The sequence below is a fragment of the Trachurus japonicus genome, chromosome 12 (genome assembly GCF_045865225.1).
Source record: "Trachurus japonicus isolate A0001 chromosome 12, Traja_1.0".
In the NCBI taxonomy this organism is placed as follows: Eukaryota; Metazoa; Chordata; class Actinopteri; order Carangiformes; family Carangidae; genus Trachurus; species Trachurus japonicus.
The window spans coordinates 5,362,257-5,382,419 of NC_140918.1; the positions used below are offsets into that span (position 1 = coordinate 5,362,257).

Here is a 20,163-nt window from a genome sequence, read left to right on the forward strand (position 1 = left end):
GGGTTCCTACGCAAGTATGGAAAGTATGGAAAAGTATGGAATTTGATTTTATACATTTCCAGGTCTTTAAAAGTATGGAAAATGGAAACTATTGTATGGAAATATATTTATTTTATTTATCTTATCTTGGTTTGGTCTTATCTGAAGTTATTTGGGTTAATTATTGTGTATGTACTATTGTATCTACTGTAGCTACAATCTCCTGGAGATTATTTGGTTGCATAATGGCTTGCCCATTCAGAATAATGAAAACAAATGATAAATTGCATGCTTTTTTTTAACATTATGCACGTCTATTTACTTAAAGCAGATATCAGTGGCACGGCCGTTTCGGCTAATGCTGTGTTCAAGGCAGGCTTTTGAAACCGTAAGTTACAGCTTCAAGTCACAACTACGACTTGGTAGCGTTCCAGGTAACCCGTAGCTCGTGTTTTTACCGTCCTGTTGTCTGTGAAAGTTCCCTATAACGGCCACTCGTAACTTCCGACCCGTGAACTCGTACCAGATCGAACTGGTATGACTTCACAGGAAGGAAAAACACAAAGTACGAGTTTCCTTGAACGCACCATGAGTTAGCAGCCCCCGCCCTTGTCAGGCATCAATTGGTCCTCGTGCTACGTCACCACATTCACGCGCATCCCTTGGCTGCACACACAGCCCTTCATGCCGTTCTCTCCCCTCATTGGATAACACTTGTATCCCACAAGGAAAATTTTCTCCTCGGGTTACAGCAGAGCAGAGTGACGGAGAGACTCGTGTTTAGGCTGAAATACTTCATGTAAGTGATTGCTGACGGAAAATAGGACTATTTAGGACTTATATTAACAAAAACATTCCACTGATATCTGCTTTAAATATCACAAATTATTTGATTTTTTTTTTTTACCGAGAAGTCTGGAAATTAGGGTCTGGAAAAAGTATGGAATTTGGAAATTTCAAATGTGTAGGAACCCTGTGAGTAACAACAACGCGATAAATTAACCTATTGATGAATGATTGATTCGCCATTTTGTGCACAGACAAGCTGGGTACAGTAGGAATTTTTGTGCAGAGTCCCCCAGGAATCAGACTGAGTTAAAAAGAGTTAAAGAAATAGTTCACCAAAAATAGTTCTCCAACGAAAACTTTATATGAGAGTCAATAGGGCCCGACACTAAAACCTCCATAAAACTAACCAAAAACCATGTAATATTCCTCCACACTGCTCGTCCACTGCAATCTAAGTGTCCTGAAGGGAGATAATCCAGATTTTACTGGAAATGACGTCATTTAGGACATTTTTACAGCATAAACAGTCCTGTATTGAATTTGCCTGGGGCAAAGCAGGACTGGTTAGGCTGTAAAAATGTTGTGTAGTTTTATGGACGTTGTGTGTTGGGTGCTATTGACTCTCATATAAAGTTTTCGTTGGACTACGAACCGGCCTCCCGGGTCTCCAGATGCACTTTGAGGAATAAAAAACTACTACTAAAACTAGTATTCATCAGCATGAGGAGTGAGTCACTAATGACTGAATTTCATTTTTTTGGTGAACTATTCCTTCAAAAGGAAATTTAAAGGAATTAGTCAAGGCAAAAAGACAAAGAAAACACGACATAGATAAATGAAACTGAAGAATAAAACACACAGGAAAAGAGATTAATTGCTGCTAATCATTAATTGTTGTTGATCTTGTTTGAGGAACTGATAAATCTCAGAGTTGTTTAAAAATCAGAGTAAATTGAATTGTAGTCGGTGATGTAGTCGAGGGTTTGTAGGAGGAAACACGACCCCGGCGCCGCTGACTTGTGTGACTGAGTGAGTGATGATGATGATGTAATTTCCTCTGACGTCACAGGAAGGACAGGAAGATGGCTCTGATGCAGCTGGCGTCGGTGGAGGAGGCCATCGAGGCTCTGATCCACCTGCACGACCACCAGCTGGACCACAACCAGCACCTGCGGGTCTCCTTCTCCAAGTCCACCATCTGACCTTCGACCTTCGACCTCCCCACTCCCCTCCATCCCCTTCCCCGTCCGCCCACCACACACGATTACGAAGCGGGTCAGCTCCCAGCTCTCAGCCTGTTAGCCACAACCTTTTATTACAACAGCTCGAGTTTAGCTGCAGCAGCATTCAAGACGACGATAACTGCAGGTTAAAGGGATAGTTTGTTTTCTTTTTTTGTTGAAGTTTAGTTTAGTTGGTTTTTTTAAATTATTTCATTCATTTATCGAGCATAAAAAACAAAAAATAAAATAAAAACAATGACAATACTGTAACTCTTGAATGAAAGGGGGCAGAAAGAAGCGAACTTATATTGTCTACCCCATATTGTTACAAAGAATTAATTCACAAATTAGATAGTAAAAAAATAGATGGCCACAAAGTGTAATATCTGCAGTAGAAAGGTCTCTGCTCTCCGCCACTGAGAAACACTGGTCCCAAATATGTTTTTTTTTTCAAAGTATGTTTTATCTGGAACTAACCAACTCACTCAGTATTCCTCCGCAGAGTCGGATACTGAGTGAGTCGGTTAGTTCCACTTTTTCACTTTCTATCTCACTCTTGAACTGGTGTGAAAATACGCTGATTAATTGTCTCTCATTGTGTCTTAATGCAGCGTGATGCGTCTGTGTTTCTCAGTGGCGAGGGCAGAGATCTTGCTACTGCAGATATTAGACTTAGCGGCCACTTGAGGGTCATACAACCTCACTTCAAAAAAAGTCGAACTATCCCTTTAAAGCTCCAGGTTGAGTAGCTGGAGGACTGACGGCCGTACCCACCACCACCACAGTGGCGCCCTGATGTCACTTCCTCCTCCTCTTGGACCCTTTTTTTGCCCATTTTTCCCTCCAACTCCATCACTTTGAAAACCTTTGGAAGCTGACTGACCGACCAATCAGACGTCAGGGATTCTGATTGGCCCTCGCGGTGGTGGAGAAAACTACGGACCAATGAGGAGAGACCCCGCCGCCGACACACACCGACGCGCTGTGCCTACACTCTGACATCACGATGACGGACGGTGTCGGAAAAAGAAAAAAAAAACGAAGAGGGGGGTCGTCGCCATGGTTACAGAGCACATTCCTAAGACTGCGAACTGAGTAGCAATGCATTGTGGGTAGTGAGGTCCAACAAAGGAGCTAATGTGAGTTGAACTGTTTTTTTTTTTCTTGTCTTTTCAATGTTAAATTAATGTGATGCAGAAAAGAAATCAGGAAAAATTTTCTTTTTAAAGCTGAAAAGAGAATTTTCAAAATAAAACCTGCCTTTTCTTAAAAATCCCAAAACAAAGGAAATTTTTCCATTTCATCTTTTGCATGATGCAACATCCGGTCTCGTAGCTGTTAAGTTATTTATTTAGTTTTCACTGTAACTTTGACGAAACGACATAATTTATCTTTTTGTTTTTAATCATCATCACAATCGAACTTTAATTTTTTACTCTTAGACTTTTATTTTGGTGACTTTTACGAAACTTCCACCTTAATTGTTTATTTTTCAGTGACGTGCCTTTTCCCCCGGCACCTCGCTGCCGCCGTCTGATTGAAATGATTCGTATCGCGTTGTTACGATGATGATGTTGGCGTTTAGCTGCGATCTTGACGAACCTTCTTCTGTGCCTTATTTTTCTGAATTATTCCGCTGGTTTCTGGTCGTTTGTTCTTCGTTTTGTAGAATTTTTTTAGTTGAGAATATTTTGTGTTGTTTTATTGTCGGTTTATATTTTGGGAGGGTTTTTTAATCATGAATGTATTTATACTGTACAACATGACATAGGTAATGCTTCAAGTCCCACCCATCTGTCGTACCTGAGTGTCTATTTATATGTGTGTGTGTGTGTGTGTGTGTGTGTCAGACTGAGTTGTAATCGGTTGATCCTCAAACGTTCCACCTTCTTTTTTTTCTATTAAAATATATTTAATTCTGATTCATCTTGTTTTTTGTTTTTGTTGTTTCGTTTTGTTGGGATTGGACTTTGTTGTTGATTTTTTTTTTTTTAAACAGGAAAAAAAAGCCAGGAAAAAACAGGAAGTTGCAGATTTCCTGTTTGCCTTCTGACCTCTGACCTTTCTGATTGGGTTCAAAATTAGGTGTTTTGATAGTTTTGCTATTTAACGAATTAGTTCAGAAATGTAACTCCTTTTTTTTTGGCCTTGTTTGCTTGCTAATGTGTCGTAAAAAGTGTTTTGGTAAAGAACGTAATTTTTCTTTTGGAAACTTCATGAAAACATTTGAGATCTTGTCAAACCAAGCCAAAGTTTTTACTTTTATTTGGATTGGACCAATTCATTTTGTCATTGTGACATCAGTTCCTGGTTAAACGGCTCTTAAAGGGGTAGTTAAACATTTTGGCAAATTGGCCCATTGCCATAATCCCTATAGTCATAGCAGTAGGTTCGTTACCTTTATTTGTTGGTGCAAGCTATTTTTAGAACGGCGGAGCAGAGCCGCGAGCTGCTCAAAGCTACGTTACGGAGGCAAAGGGAATTTCTTGGTTTCCCTCATCAAACTCATCAAATACACAATCCAACAACTCCAAAACACTCTGGTGGACAAGTTGTGACCTGCACATTCACCACGCTATGAGATAATAACAGAACGTTACCAGACAGAGTTGTTTTAGAGGTAAATTCAGAGACTGCTTGATGAAAAACTTGTCCACCAGAGCGTTGTGGAGTTGTTGGATTGTGTATTTGATGAGTTTGATGAGGGAAACCAAGAAATTCCCTTTGCCACCGTAACGTAGCTTTGAGCAGCTCGCGGCTCTGCTCCGCCGTTCTAAAAATAGCTTGCACCAACAAATAAAGGTAACGAACCTACTGCTATGACTATAGGGATTATGGCAATGGGCCAATTTGCCAAAATGTTGAACTATCCCTTTAAGTATTTCTAAATTGATACTCGTTGCATCAGTTCACACCTGACCACGCCCATTTACAGCCCCGCCCACTTCATTAGCCATCTACTCTTTTTTTAAATTTTTTTTATGGATGCTCCTTGTGGATACGTCAGTCGCTCAATTATTCAATCAGTTAATCAATAATGAATCTTTAAACGAGTGCAGAGCTCCATCTTTAATCAACTTCAGGACTCGAACCTGCTGACAAACAGTTGAAACATTTGAATGTTTTTCGTTGTTTACGTCACGTGATCTTCAGAGTGTCGTCATGTGAACCATGTTCAACGTCATCGTCCCATCGTCACCTGTTGAGTCGCTGTTTCCAGGTGTTTTGGCGCCTGAATGTTCCCTCTGTTTTTCTCTCTCTCATGTAAATGAATGTAACGACTCGTGGTGCATTGTGGGAGCAGGTGGGACGATTGTTATTGTTATTATTATTATTATTATTATATCAAATATTTTTAATAATGAACCAGTGCATGATGAAGGTGATGATGATGATGGTGGGGTTATTGATCCGTGCTCGATTCATAAACGAAAAGAAAACTGTTGTTTTTTTTATTTTGAAAGTGTGACAGGAAGTTGTAGCATGAATCACTGAATAAATAAACAATCTGACAACCACTTGCCGTTTGTCCTCCTCGGCCAATCACAGAGCAGGACACAAACATCTCAGCCAATCATCACATTCAACAAGCAAACAAACAAACTCCTACAAATTAAAAGTTCACGTTTGAAAGGATAAAACTTTATTGTTCCTGCGTTGGTGACACAATCCTCAGCAGAAACCCTTCATTTACAAAAAAAAAACGACAACAAACAAATCTGCTGATCCTATTGGACGACGGCGTCAGGGGCTCGTCCGACTCTGAGGTCATCAACCAAACCACCTGTGGCTACGCTAATGGCTAACAGTGAAGTAACGCGGCTTTAGAAAACACCTGTGATCGTCCACGTGCACACACACACGCACGCACGCACACACACACATATACACACAGTGTTGGACTGAAAAACAAACAGAAAGTTCAGAAATGTGAATTTTTTCTTTTTTTTTTCTTCTTTTTGTTTTTTTTAACAAACATGTTTTTCTTTTGGTCCGATGTTTTTTGTTTTTTTTCTCCGTGAAATGTCGCGACCGTGAAACGTCACATAACAACAGAATACTGGAACTCATCCCGTGCTGCGTTGCGGTTACCTCCTCTTTATTTTCCTGCCCACCCAGGGAAAACAATAGGAGAAATAAATAAAAAACACAGAATCACATCCGATCTGTGATCTCATTTTAACGTTTCATTCACTGAAGAAACAGACGGCTCTTTAATATTAATTCTACTCAAACGTCTTGACTGTAATATTTAATGAGACACTGACCTGATTACAACTGTTGACGTGGTTTTTGTTTCACTAGCAGTTTTAATGAGTCAAAAACAACCTTGTGTTTTTTTTCTATGAACTTCCTGGAGTTCACGATTAGAAAATAATTACGTGGGAGTAACGTAGTTTTATTGTGAAGCTACGTTACCAGTTTCTCTCCGTTAATGGACCAACGACGTCTCCTTTAAATCTTCAGTGAACATTGTTAACGAGTTCGTTAACAACTAAAGAAATTGAAAAACTCCATAAACTGAACTCATTGTCATGGTAACGCATAAGAAGTTAAACTTGCTGAAGATTTCACCTTGGAAACAACATATGATTTTCACAATAAAAGCCTTCAGTATATTTTGTTCCATCTGCTTCTGGAAAAAACAGAATCAGCCAATCAGGAGAGAGCGTTTAAACTCCTTCTCTCTCTCTCCCCATTGGCTCCTTTTCTTCCTCCGTTCTTCGCTTCCAATCAAAGATCAATCAAACGCATCACTTCCTATTTTTTTTTATTCTTTTTTTTTTGTCTTTTGTTGCTGCGCTCTCATTGGCTTGTTCTGGCATCATTTAGTTTTAGCACCAAAAGGAACATAAATAGTTAAAAACACACACACACAGACACACACACACACACACACACACACTCGCTCTCTCTCTTCAGTTTTTCTCATAAAAAAACAAAAAAAACAAATAAACATCAGTCTCTTTCTCCCCCCTCACCACCCCCTTCTATGATGGAGGAGAAGATGAGGAGGAGGAGGATGAAGGTGCGACCCGTTGTCGTGGTAACTAGACGTCCAGGATCTCCTCTGCGGTGCCGCCACAGCGCAGCCGGTAGCGGCCGGTTCTCCAGCTGATGGTCGGGTCCCACAGAGCCGACAGGAAGATCTGCACGGCCATCGACTCCCTGATGAACCACGCCACGGCGAAGTCCAGCTTGGAGAAGCACAGAGGGCCGCCCTGCAGTGATGATGTCACACACATCAGCCAAACAGCCAATCACGGCTCAGCTCCTCAAGTTTTACGACGGGTTACATTTTAATTCACATTTTTCAGGAAGCTTTCGTAAAACTGTTGATGAATCTACAGCTCTGGAAAAAAATAAGAGACCACTTTCACAAATGTTTCTTAAAAGCATCTCTACATGTATGACAGTCATTCATTTCTTTTCTTTTCTTTTTATCAGGGAGAAACATACAAAGTCATTTCAGTACCATTACACTCATACAGAGCAAAACAAAATTGTGACAATTGTGTTAACTACTTTAGATTATAAAAACCACTGCTGGGATTAAACATTGACATTATCCCACAAAAACGAATTTATAAACTCTTCCTGAGTTAAAATATTCTTGCTGTGTTGTTTAGGAATAAATATGAATATGTTTTCTTTGCATTAAAGGTTGAATATGTAGAATATTTATTAAAAGCTATATTTTTAAAAAAATAATACATCCATGGGGCCTTTAGAGGGGTACAGAATGAAAGTATTGCTTTTCCGTAAAAAAAAATTTTTTAGTCTGAATTATTATTTTTAATTTTTTTGACGGGCTCGACAATGACTTTCTGTCAACGTTCTGTTTACATTCGTACCTGCCTGTAGCCGACATGTGGCTCAGTTCTCCGCTGTTTTCCTGCCTCCTCCCGGTCGGATGCGTTTGTTTCCAACCAAGCCTTTTAATAATCAATCGGTGGATGAATGGATTATCATATACTTGTTTGGATGGGTGTATTTGTGTAGTCTTATCTGTCATAAACACGTTTATCGTCGCGGACTTTCGGTGCCACGGAGCTCCTTTTTTTTTTTTTTTCAACTTGACGAGAGCAGTGACAGCGGAGGCTTATGCTGTTAATGACGGTAAAAATGAAACATAAGGTAAATATCCTGCTTAGCTCTCCTCCTCTGCTGTCCTCTGATCAGAGCGGAGTCCCTAGCAACGGCCCGTTTTACCTAGCAACGGTCTGGCAATCGACTGCTGGAATTCTTTTTCTGTTGTTTTTCTTGTAATTCTACATAGTCAACCTTTAAGGTCTGAAAAGACTTGATATTTTTTTGTTATTTAGACTGGTTTAGTCATTTTCAGCTAATAAAAGCTCTAAATTACAATATTTTTATTTCAATTTTAGGAGAAATGTTGTCAGTAGTTGATAGAATAAAACAAAAAAATTTGTATTTAATTTTACTCAAACACATACCTATAAATAGTAAAACCAGAGAAACTGATCGTTTTGGGAGTGGTCTCTTAATTTTTTTTTACAGAGCTGTATAATATTATATCGTTTATAATATCACAATTACAATGAATCAAGTTCAGGTGATGTGACAGTTTCCTGTCAGAAATTTCAAAGTAAAAGTCTCAAACACAAACCTGGACTCCTGTCAGCTGCACGTAGTCACAGATGAACCAGGCCAGACAGTGACACATGAAGAAGACCATCATGTCCCACCTGCACACACACACACACACACACACACACACACACACACAGGCGGTTTATTCACTGCTTCCTGTGGAGTCACATGACCTGTGGACGGTGCTGCTCTCTGATTGGCTGTCTGCGTACCTGAACACGTGATGAGCGGCCCAGCCGATGATGAGAGACGCCAGGAAACACTCGGAGACGGGCTCCAACACGGTGGCGGGCAGCATGTTGATCCTCAGCTTCGTCCACCTGAGAACATCAACGACTTCAATCAGCTTATCAATAATCAATCAGGACCATTGATAAGCAGCCGTTAGACCGTTCCCGTTTGATATAAACAGGTAATTTAAAGAGGAACTAAGCAAGTCTGGTCTCTCTTCCTCTGTGTTGCTAACCCTCCTCTCCTCCATGTGCGTTTGTTTTCATCAAAATCCTGCATAGTTCCTCTTTAACCCTCCTGTTGTCCTCCTGGGTCAAGGAAGGAAGGAAGGATGGAAGGAAGGACAAAGGGAAAGATGGGAGGGAACAGATTGGGTTAATTGGGCCAAAAAGGAAGGAAGAAGTAAGGACAAAGGGAAGGAAGGAAGGAAGGAAGGAAGGAAGGAAGGAAGGAAGGAAGGAAGGAAGGAAGGAAGGAAGGGATATAGAGAGCCTAAGCGTAAGCAGGAAGTAACGTCACCATGGGACCTCAACTCTGAAAAACTCGCCATTCAAATGAACGGGACTGAAAATTTTATTTCGTGATCCGTTTGAATTGTGCCATGAGAAAAAAATATGTCCTCTACCTGTTTAAAACATCACGTTTCATCCCGAGAAATCAGCCGTCTGTTGTAAAGCTATTGTAGAATAAAATTCAGAAGAATCTGTAAGCAGAAAGACTACAAGTCGCGTAGGTGACGTCACCATGGCGACCAAATGCTGCCCTTTCCCGTGTCAGTTGGTGACGTATTTTCTGTGGGACACAGATCTGTAGTCCGTAGAGCAGTCTTTACACAAAATACATTCTTCTGTTGCCGTTTTACGATGAACGGCTGATTTCTCTTCATGAAACGTGATGTTTTAAACAGGTAGAGGACATATTTTTTTCTCATGGCGCAATTCAATCGGATCACGAAATAAAAATTTCAGTCTCATTCATTTGAATGGCGAGTTTTTCAGAGTTGAGGTCCCATGGCGCCGTTACTTCCTGCTTCCGCTTAGGCTCTCTATATGATTATGGAAAGAAGGAAAGAAAGATGGAGGGAGGGAACAGATTCGTTCAAGTAAGGAAGAAGAAGGAAGGAAGAAGGGAAAGAAGGGAGGGAATAGATCAGGTCAATTGGATCAAAAGAGGAAGAAAGTAAGGACAAAGGAAAGGAAGGAAGGAAGAGAATAAGGATTGTGGAAAGAAGGAAGAGAAAAAGGAAGGAAAGAAAGATGGAGGGAGGGAACAGATCAGGTCAATTGGATCAAAAGTGAAAGGAAGTAAGGACAAAAGGGAGGAAGGAAGGAAGGAAGGAAGGAAGGAAGGAAGGAAGGAAAGAAGGGAATAAGGATTGTGGAAAGAAGGAAGGGAGAAAGGAAGGATGAAGGAAGAGAACAGATTGACCCACAAGGACAACAGGAGGGTTAAACATCGGCAGCCAATCAGAGGAGGAGCTGTGACGTCACCTGATCATGCGGGACTGAAACTGGCCAATGGAGAAGGAGCCAGAGTTCTGCAGCGCCACCTGTGTCGCCATGGAGAACTTCCATCCCCTGAGGAGACAGACGGACAGACAGGGAGTTGATCAACGTCAGCTGAACTCATCACATCACATCTCTCAGGTGTTGCTAATGCTAACACGCTAACCTGTCAGCGATCGCTTTAGCCATGAAATAATCTTCGGCGATGTACTGAGCGAAGGCGACCAATCCCCCGGCCTGGTCCAGCACGTCCTTCCTCATCAGACACGACATCCCCGTCACGCACTTTATCCCCGTCACGTTGGCCGAGATGTAGGAGCGCGGGTGGGACGTCCCAAAGTAAACCTGCAGACAGGTTAGCATCTGTTAGCATCTGTTAGCATCCGTTAGCTGAGAAGAAGGAGAAGCTAGGAGTGGATTTAGCGTATTAGCAAATATATAACGATAGCAGAAAAAGAAACATTAGCACAGACAGATATTATCAAAAAACCTGAGTTAAAGAATATAAATAAGTGTAGGAGCCATTTTAGCCTTTATTTTGTTGTTCTTTATGTGGCGGTTTTATTGTGATAACCTCCGTTGACACCGGAAGTGGCGTCACGCACTTCCGGGTCGCGGGGGTGATTTAAACCCAGGGCAATCAGTGCCAGGTGTTGCTGGTCCAAGGCACACAGTTTTTGACCGTGTTTGATGTGTCGCTTTTGTGTCCTGACTGCCACTACGAACGAGGTATTTGTCATAATAAATGTTGTTTTTACTAGTGTAACCTCGTTTTGGGCACTCATTGCTTTACCGCACACGCACGCGTCCGAACACCGAAGACCAGCCACCGTGCCCATCTTATTGGTACAAGAAGGGCACTACATTAGTCAAAAACTTGCCTTTTTTTCGGACTTTGTGTGGCCATTCATGCCGAGCGGAGTGGGCTTGAGGAGCCACGCCACGCCAGCACTGTGCTCGCTGCCGTCACCGGGGCCATTGGGGCTGTTGCTACAGCGGAGCGGTCCGAACTGCTGGCACTCACCAAAGCCATAGGGGCTGCGGTGGGGCGAATGGATCGGCTGCCGAGCTGTGGGTCGCTGACGGCGCGGAGCGGTTGGTGTGGAGGAGCTGCGGAGCGGAGCTGCGGGTTACACCGGTGCGGATCGGAGCCAGAGGGGCTGCGGGTCGTCATCGGGGTGGAGCGGCTGAGCTACGCGGCGGAAACAGCTGCTGCGGCATGGAGCAGGTGGGGCTGTAGGTCGACAGCGGAGCGGCGGCGGAGGGGAGCGGTTGGAGTTGCCGGCCGGTACCGTGGCTATAGGGGCCACGGGTCATCGTCGCCGGAGCTGCCGGCCGTCACCGTGGCTATAGGGGCCGCGGGTCATCGTCGTCGGAGCTGCCTGTCATCACCGTGGCTATTGGGGCCACGGGTCATCGTCAGCGGAGCCGCCGGCCGTCACCGGAGCCATTGGGGCTGCCGGTCACCACCACACTACTGACTGAAATGTATTGACTGATTTATGGCTCCTATGTCTGTGTGTATTTGAAATTGTTCTGTCTCCTGCAGAAGCAATTTAGGGGCCGGTATGTAGGAGCCATTTTAGCCTTTATTTTGTTGTTCTTTATGTGGCGGTTTTATTGTGATAACCTCCGTTGACACCGGAAGTGGCGTCACGCACTTCCGGGTCGCGGGGGTGATTTAAACCCAGGGCAATCAGTGCCAGGTGTTGCTGGTCCAAGGCACACAGTTTTTGACCGTGTTTGATGTGTCGCTTTTGTGTCCTGACTGCCACTACGAACGAGGTATTTGTCATAATAAATGTTGTTTTTACTAGTGTAACCTCGTTTTGGGCACTCATTGCTTTACCGCACACGCACGCGTCCGAACACCGAAGACCAGCCACCGTGCCCATCTTATTGGTACAAGAAGGGCACTACAATAAGTATTAGATATATTTGTACGGAAGCGTATTGCATTCAGTAGAAAAAAAAGACTATTCTTTTCTGTTTTTCGAAGTAATTTTTTTCGGAGTTAACCAGATTTCAAAATCCTGCAAGAACCTCACATCTTCAAGTAACATTTAACCGGTACGATCAGGGCTGTAAACTAACGGTCGCCACTCGCCAAATGCGACTAAAATATTCCCCTGGCGACTTAAATTTGGAGGGCTACACGCCACGGGGGCCGGTAGATGTTTGTCCCGCTTATCCCGTGTTGTTGTTGTTGTGTCGCAATGAAGTCGCTCCCCCGACAACCCCGCTGTAGAAAACAGGACACCGCGGAAGCGCTGCAAAGCGCCGCGCACCGAGCCGGAGCCTCCCTTTCACACCAGACGTGCATTTCTCCGCGCCGGTTGACAGCGCTTTTGCCCCGCAGCTGTGTGTGTGTGTGTGTGCGTGCGTGCCTATCTCTCTCGCGCTCACGGAGCTATGGACCAGAGATGAGGACTCAGTTTGCGACTCAAACTCGAGTTGCACACACAGAGACTTCAGACTTGACTTGGACTCGTGTTTTGAGACTCGTGAACAATCATTATTATTATTTTTGGCTCGTGCCAGGGTGCAGCCAAACACAAGGGAGAGGGACAGCAGAGCTCCTCTGACAGCTCAGTCAGCTGCGACAGGTGACTGTGAATCGGCTTTTTTTTTTTTTTTTAATAGCCTATAGCCACACCGTCCGTACAGGTGAGGCACAACGTTTGTTGTCTGGCCTTCCTTCACGGGGACTAGCTGCTGCATAGTTAGTCTGGCACATATCAGGCTACTGTAGGATAAGTTGTTGTTGTTGTTTTTTTGCTGCAAAATATGACTGAAGGCCCGTATGGAAGTCTGCACGGGTCGACACGCCCCCATGAGTTGACTGAGCTAATTAAAAAAATAAATAACAGCAGCTCTTCTGTCAGACACATGCAGAGAGGCAGAGCAGCCTTGATTCTTTCTTGACTCAGAATACAGTTTTTCTTTAAAGGAAAGCTTTCATTGTGTGTTCATTGTGTCTTCATATTGCATTGCAATAACCTATTTAAAGTGATCATAAACAAGTAATCAGTAGGTACTGTTTGCTAATAAAGGAGTGATAATAATACAGTAAATGCTTTGAATTTCTTAGATTTAACTGTGCAGTAGCCTATTCTTAGTAGACTGGATAGCAGAAGGGTCATTACAACCAGAAGAGAGAGGAGACTTTTATTTTTTGGAGACTTGAGACATGACTTGGACTCCTGACCAAAGACTTGAGACTTGATGAAGTCTCACCCCACAAAGACTTGAGACTTGACTTGGACTTGCAAAAAAAGACTTGTGAACATCTCTGAGTAACAGAATACAGAATAGAATAGAATAGAATAGAAGGAGTGTTTCGTTTGTTAGTTTTCCCAATTTGGAATGCTGGCTGGTGGTCACATGTTTGGAATGCTGTCCCCAGCATTGTTTTGTACTAGGAGCGTGTAACGAGTAGGACTGATTTCAAAATAAAGGTGACCTTCCAAAACAGATTCAATTGCATAGTTTGCGAGGTGAACTTCAAACGAAAAGCCGACTAATATTTCTTATTTCCATCATGTTCCCTGTAAATTCAGATTTACATTGAGAGGAGACTTCTGAGAGTGTCAAACGTACCAGAGCAGTCTGATGTAACACCTTTATTTTGAAATCAGTGACAGTCCTCACGTTACTTGCAGGTGGAAGCTTCTCCACGATTTTGAAATAACGTTAAGACAAAAAGGAAATTACTCAAACAGAAAAAAAGGGACCTTTTTTTTCAAAAAAAAAGGGAACGGAATACGCTTCCGTATATTGGTTATACCAGCTTCACATGATCCTGCTAACTTGCATTCATAAACACCATGACGTTAGCAATTATTATGAATGATCTTTTATGCTTTGACACATATATTATCTAATTTGTGAAAGGATATCTTGATAAAAGGGGTAGACAACATACATTTGCTTCTTTCTGCCCCCTTTTATTCAAGAGTTGCATTATTATTATTTTTTTGTATTGAACTGTTTCATTTTCTTTTTTCAATGAATGAAATAAATAAATAAAGTGGAGGGTTTTTTCGGCATTACTCCCTCACATTGTCTTGGATCCTGTATGTTGTTACATAATAAACAAACAAACTAACAAAAAACTTTACTAAAAAATAGAATTTGGTCCCTACATCTTTTCAACATTATGAGCACACTGTTAGCTTGTTGGCCTTACCTGCTCCAGTGTGGCGGCGAAGCCTTGGCGGTCGGCAACATACGGCAACCCGTGAACCAATCCCACCTTCTCTGTCATCTGATTGGTCAAATCTGTCAGGGTGTCGGGTTTCACTGCCACACAAACACACACACACAGTTAGCTTTGTCAATGAAATCTCTAAAGACCCCACACGTCTTCACACACTTCTTAAATGAATTGCAACTTTATATCAAGTCCCTAAAATCTATTAAGTCTACTTCATAGATTTACATTTGATCAAAAATGATCCGACTAATGAAGTGTAACAGTAATTCGAGTTGAGACAAAGTTCTTCTATCAGGTTTAGCAGTACTTTAACATGTTTCAATGGGTACTTCCGTCTTCCTTAAAAAGACACGTCACACCAACCCCAGGTGACACTTCTGAGGAAGACGGAAGTACCCGTTGAAACATGTCAAGGTACTGCTAAACCTTACAGAAGCACTTTGTCTCAACTATCTAGAAAACAGACACTACGGACCCTTTCGCTCTATCAACTAATTCTAATTTATTCACTACTACTAGTGTATGTACTACTACTTTTTTTGTCTGTTTATTTGATGTCTGTTTGTATAGTATGTATTTATTTTTTAATCAAGGTTTCATCTCTTCAATATGAGGTCTTGTTGAATTTTTTTGCACAAGTGCCTTACTGGTTTGTACATTCATTTGTTTGCAATAAAGTAAAAAAAAAAAAAAAAAAAGGTTAGTTTTATCCCAAATCACAGTGGACTGTCACTAACTAAATTAGAGGTGGCACTAACCTCTGATGCCGCTGTCACAGATCCACACCAGGCCGTACTTGGCTCCTTCGTAGCCCGGCATCAGGTTGTTGATCTTGGGGTTGATTCCGACTTTCTTCCCCCCTGAGAACCGGAGAGAAACACACGCTAACGTTAGCTGCTAGTGGACAGCGAGCAGGAGGAGAACTGGTGTCGAGCCCAGTGAGCTGCAGTTCATCATCACAGTTCATCATCACAGCCGCTTCCTCACCGATGAAGAGTCGAGCGTCGACGTTCGGATATTTGCCCAGCAACTTTTTACAGACGTCGACGGCTGGATCGTCCTGATCCTGAACGCACAGCAGGATCTCGTACTGCAACACAAACACTTCAGTTACACAACCTGCAAAGGATGGACAGTAGGGCTGACTATCGATACTGAACTGACTCGAATCCGATTCACAAGGTCCCGATTCGATCCAATTCAATTCAATATTGATTCATTTTGAGCTATTTCAGTTTTAACACCAATTTTGCTCGGTTGTAAAAAGGGATTTTCGCAGAACTAGTGCTGCAAATTGTACAAAGATGGAACTGTCTAACCTGGTGCATTATTGAAAATATTAATTATACAGGACTACAGGAATTTAAAGAGGAACTATGCAGAATTTGTAGCTTAATTTTGCTACATTTTTACCTTAAAGCAGAAGTAAGTGGTCCGGTTGTTTTCGCTAATGCTGCGTTCCAGGCAGGCTTTTGAAATCGTAAATTACAGCTTCAAGTCACAACTTACGACTTTGTAGCGTTCCAGGCAACCCACTCGTGTTTTTCCGACCTGTTTTACCGGTGAAAGTCACTATAACGGCCACTCGTAACTTCCGACCGGTGAACTCGTACCAGATCGAACTGGTACGACTTCACGGTCGGAAAAATACGAGTTTCCTTGAATGCACCATAACAGTCCTCGTCCCTACGTCGCCACATTCACGGCGTTCCTTGGCTGCACACACAGCCCTGCATGCCGTTCTCTCTCCTCATTGGATAAAAACTGTAGGATACGAGAAATGTTTTCTCCTCGGCTCAGAGCAGAGCAGAGGGACTGACAGACCCGTGTTTCAGACCAAACACTCTATGTAAGTGATTGCTGTCGGAAGATATAACTATTTAAGACTTATATTAACACAAATATATCACTTACTTCTGCTTTAATTAAACAGCTTTGGACTAATTGTGGTGGTTAAATCAGTTAAGACTACATAAATATACACGTGGCAACATCGTATAAGATATGTAACGTTATTAACAGCTTTATTGATTGATTTCTAGCCAGCTTTGTTGTAAACAAATGCACATGGCCGAGAGGAGGGTTAGCAAAAGAGCAGAAAAGCAGCCAGACTTACAAAGTTCCTCTTTAAAACAGAAATAAAAAGATTGATGATCTAAGGATTTTATGAATCGATATAGGATCTTTCAAATGAAGATCAACATGAATTGTAAAAATCGATTTTTTTTTAACCCCAGCCCTAACGGGCAGTGAGGGGTAATTAGCCGGAGGGGGAGTGGTCACCTTGGGGTAATCCAGCGTGAAGAAGGTCTCCAGGTTGGAGATCAGGTTTGGGTCGACGCCCTTCAGAGGCTTCAGCAGAGAAACTCCTGCCAACTGCACAAAGGACTGTTTGACCTCCGACCTTTTCTTGTGGAGGTGGAGACGCCTGAAGGGCAGAGACAAAGGTCAAAGGTCAGAATCATCAAGAACACACACACGCTAAACCCCCCAATATCTGACACACTAGGACCAGTTTTCTTCTTCTGTCGTCTGTCAACTCGTCCAACGCACAAATCAAAGGGCCACTGAAGCATCATGGGAGATGTGGTTCACCACCGTCCAAACAAAACCTTTTCCTCTTTGATCGAGAGGCACAAAGGTCCACCAAGAATCTCCCATGATGCATTAGTGGCCTTTTGATGAGTATGTTGGATAAACAGCCACGATGACTGTTATGAATAATGATGATGACGATCAGATGAATTCGACCGATCTGTTGTTTTTCAGAATAAAGGTCACGGCCTTTCATCTACTTGCGCATGTGCAACCAGTAAAGTTTGCAGTTGTTTTTTTTATATACACTGGTGAAATGTGGAAGAGGCGAGTCAAACAATCGGTAATCTGTCATTACAGGTGGTGACAGGCCAGTGTGTGTGAAGATTATGAATGAAAAAGAAATGTGAATATTATCTTTGCGAGTAGATTTACAGTTTCTGCTTGTCTGTGCTCTTAAACGTTTAAGTTAGGGGGGCTCACTGTGCTCTGAATAAAAAATGTTAGTCTGGAGACATGACACCTGTACTGGTCTCAGGTCAGAGAGAGTGAACGGTGCTACAGAGCAGAGGCAACAAACCCTGAACGCACCACTAACTCTGAACTCTCTGCAGCTGTTTACATCACCCTGGAAAGTCCTGGAGAGGAGCTTTTTACATATAAACAGAATTACATAATCGCAACTTCAATTTCCTTCCAGGAACTGAGTGAATTTCTGGTTTCTGTCGTTACCAGAGCCAGGGAGAATATATGTAATTTCAAAACTCTTCCTGGATGCTTGAGTCAGATCTGACGCAGCTGATCAGGAACCTGTTGCTTCATCGACACAACACCGAGACCAAACCGTCACACTGCGGCCCCGGCACCGCGTCAAACCCGGCAGCTGAAGCTCCGGACCCCCCACGGAGCCAGGAAATAAACACGCACCGACTAAAACACCTGTTCAGATGTAAACACCGCGGCCATCGCCATCATCATCATCATCATCATCATCAACATCAACATCAGCCTGAGCCCGGGTCGACTGGTTCACAGTGATCGGACTAACGGGTTATTAGCACCGTGACAGAACCGGTCGTTTGGGTCACAACAACAACAACAACAACAGCAGCAGAACCGACCCGTCTGAGCCCGTGTGGCCTGACGTCATCAGCGCAGGAAGCAGGAAATCCACGAGCTTTAATAATGAGTGGACCGTGACGGACTCGAGTTGAACCAGCAGCAGTAAAAGAAAAATGTCAATAAATCATAAGTCATAGCTTGATTCAGACAGAAACACACCGGGAAACGTTCACACCAATCACAACGATCGATCATTGATTCCGCTTCCAGGAACTACACGCAGCCGAAGTCCGGATTCATCCGGCTAACAGCGGCTAACGTTAATTAACCAGGAAAACGCCCCAACGGACAAACCGGTTCTGACACGGACGTTTAACGGTTGTAGCGGCTCCATGAGAGGCCGGCAGAGCAGCTCCGTTAGTCGGTGTAACACATTAAACCTCGACGGCGGTGGGGGGGAAAAAACAGTTTAATTAGCACAGAAACAGACGGAGGAGGAAGAGGAGGTGGAGGAGGAGGAGGCGGGGGCGCTGCTATTAGCCGTTATCCTAGCCGTTAGCCTAGCCGCGCCGCTCCGCTGATAGCGGTTAGCCTAGCCGTTAGCTTAGCCGTTAGCTTCACTCACACATAGATGATGGACATGCAGTGCATGAGCCACAGCACGAAGAACAGGATGAAGCCGAACACGGCCAGTCCCTGCATGGCGAGGTCCAGCAGGGCCATGGTGGTCCGCGGGGGGAGGGGCGGCCGCCGGGGGGGGGGGGTGAGGGCCGGCTGGTGGTCACAGAGAATCGGGGATAGAGTGGGTCCAGCGGTCCGGCCGGCCTCGGTGCGGAGAGAGAGAGGTAACCGACTCTCAGAGCGTCGAAGTCGGCTGGAATTGTGAAGCCCAACGGTCCTCGGAGGGTCTCGCTGCTGCCGACAGCCGGGAAGCACCAGGAGCCGATCCCGGTCAGGGGGCTCCGCTGCGGGGGAGGGAAAAAACAAAGACCAGACTCGGCCCGGTGCTGATGCTGATGCTGACGTCCGGGTCAAGGTGCGAGCTTCAGCGGGTTGACTGTCAGCAGACCGGCCGACAGTCAGCTGACCGACGGGAGGGAGGGAGCGACGGCAGGCACGAGACGGCAGCAACGGCAAGGCGCCACTTCCTGTCAACTTCAAAATAAAAGCCTTCTGTTTGTTTGAACGGCTGACTTCCGGTCAAGTTTAACCAAAGAGCAGAATGCCGATTTATCTATCTATCTATCTATCTATCTATCTATCTATCTATCTATCTATCTATCTATCTATCTATCTATCTATCTATCTATCTATCTATCTATCTATCTATCTCTCTGTCTGTCTGTCTGTCTGTCTGTCTGTCTGTCTGTCTGTCTGTCTATACTTTATTTAACCAGGTTGTCCCTTGACATTGTATCTGCCCAAACGGCTGAACTGGTGCAACAACAATAATAAAATCATATTTTTTTGTTGCTTTATGTCTCTATTTTAAAAATGTTTTTAATTATTATTATCTTGCACTGCTTTTACATTTTATATTGTCTCCTTTTGTCTTGTGGTGCAGGGAGGCTCTGTGGGAGCAATCTCAATGTTCAATGATAATAAAGGCTTATCTTATCTTATCTTAACTGGACTTCAATGCACACTACATTATTCAAGAATAGCAGGTGCACATTTCTGTTAGTTAACCATTTCCATGTTTTCCCATGTTCCGTGTTGTAAACTGTTTTCTTCTCTGTATACAACATATATTGCACGTCTGCCCGTTTCTCCAACTTTTTCCCTGTTTAAAGGGTTTTCTTGGGAGTTTTTCCTCAGACAATGTGAGGGTTTAAGGGCAGAAGATGTTATTTTGTGTAAAGACCTTTGAGACAAACTGTTTGTAAAAACCGGCTATACAAATAAAACTGCTTTGCATAAACTCTTCTCTTTGATTTGTACACTGTTTTCACTAAGATTTTTTTTATATTTTGGGGGGGTTTTCGCCTTTGATTGATAGTATAGTTGA

At 43.2% G+C, this 20,163-nt stretch overlaps 1 protein-coding gene across 1 annotated transcript; it reads right to left on the reverse strand.

Moving 5' to 3' along the window:
* Nucleotides 1-5,611: 5,611 nt before the first annotated feature.
* ugcg (UDP-glucose ceramide glucosyltransferase) lies at nt 5,612-19,244 on the reverse strand. The gene is made up of 10 exons (XM_085792695.1): nt 18,781-19,244; nt 16,842-16,986; nt 15,546-15,648; nt 15,317-15,418; nt 14,532-14,644; nt 10,509-10,687; nt 10,328-10,414; nt 8,819-8,926; nt 8,623-8,701; nt 5,612-7,213 (listed from the first exon to the last, which is right to left on the reverse strand). Exons 1-10 carry the CDS (start codon nt 18,876-18,878, stop codon nt 7,043-7,045), a joined length of 1,185 nt encoding a protein of 394 aa, XP_085648821.1. The 5' UTR covers nt 18,879-19,244; the 3' UTR covers nt 5,612-7,042.
* Between the last annotated feature and the right edge of the window lie 919 nt (nt 19,245-20,163).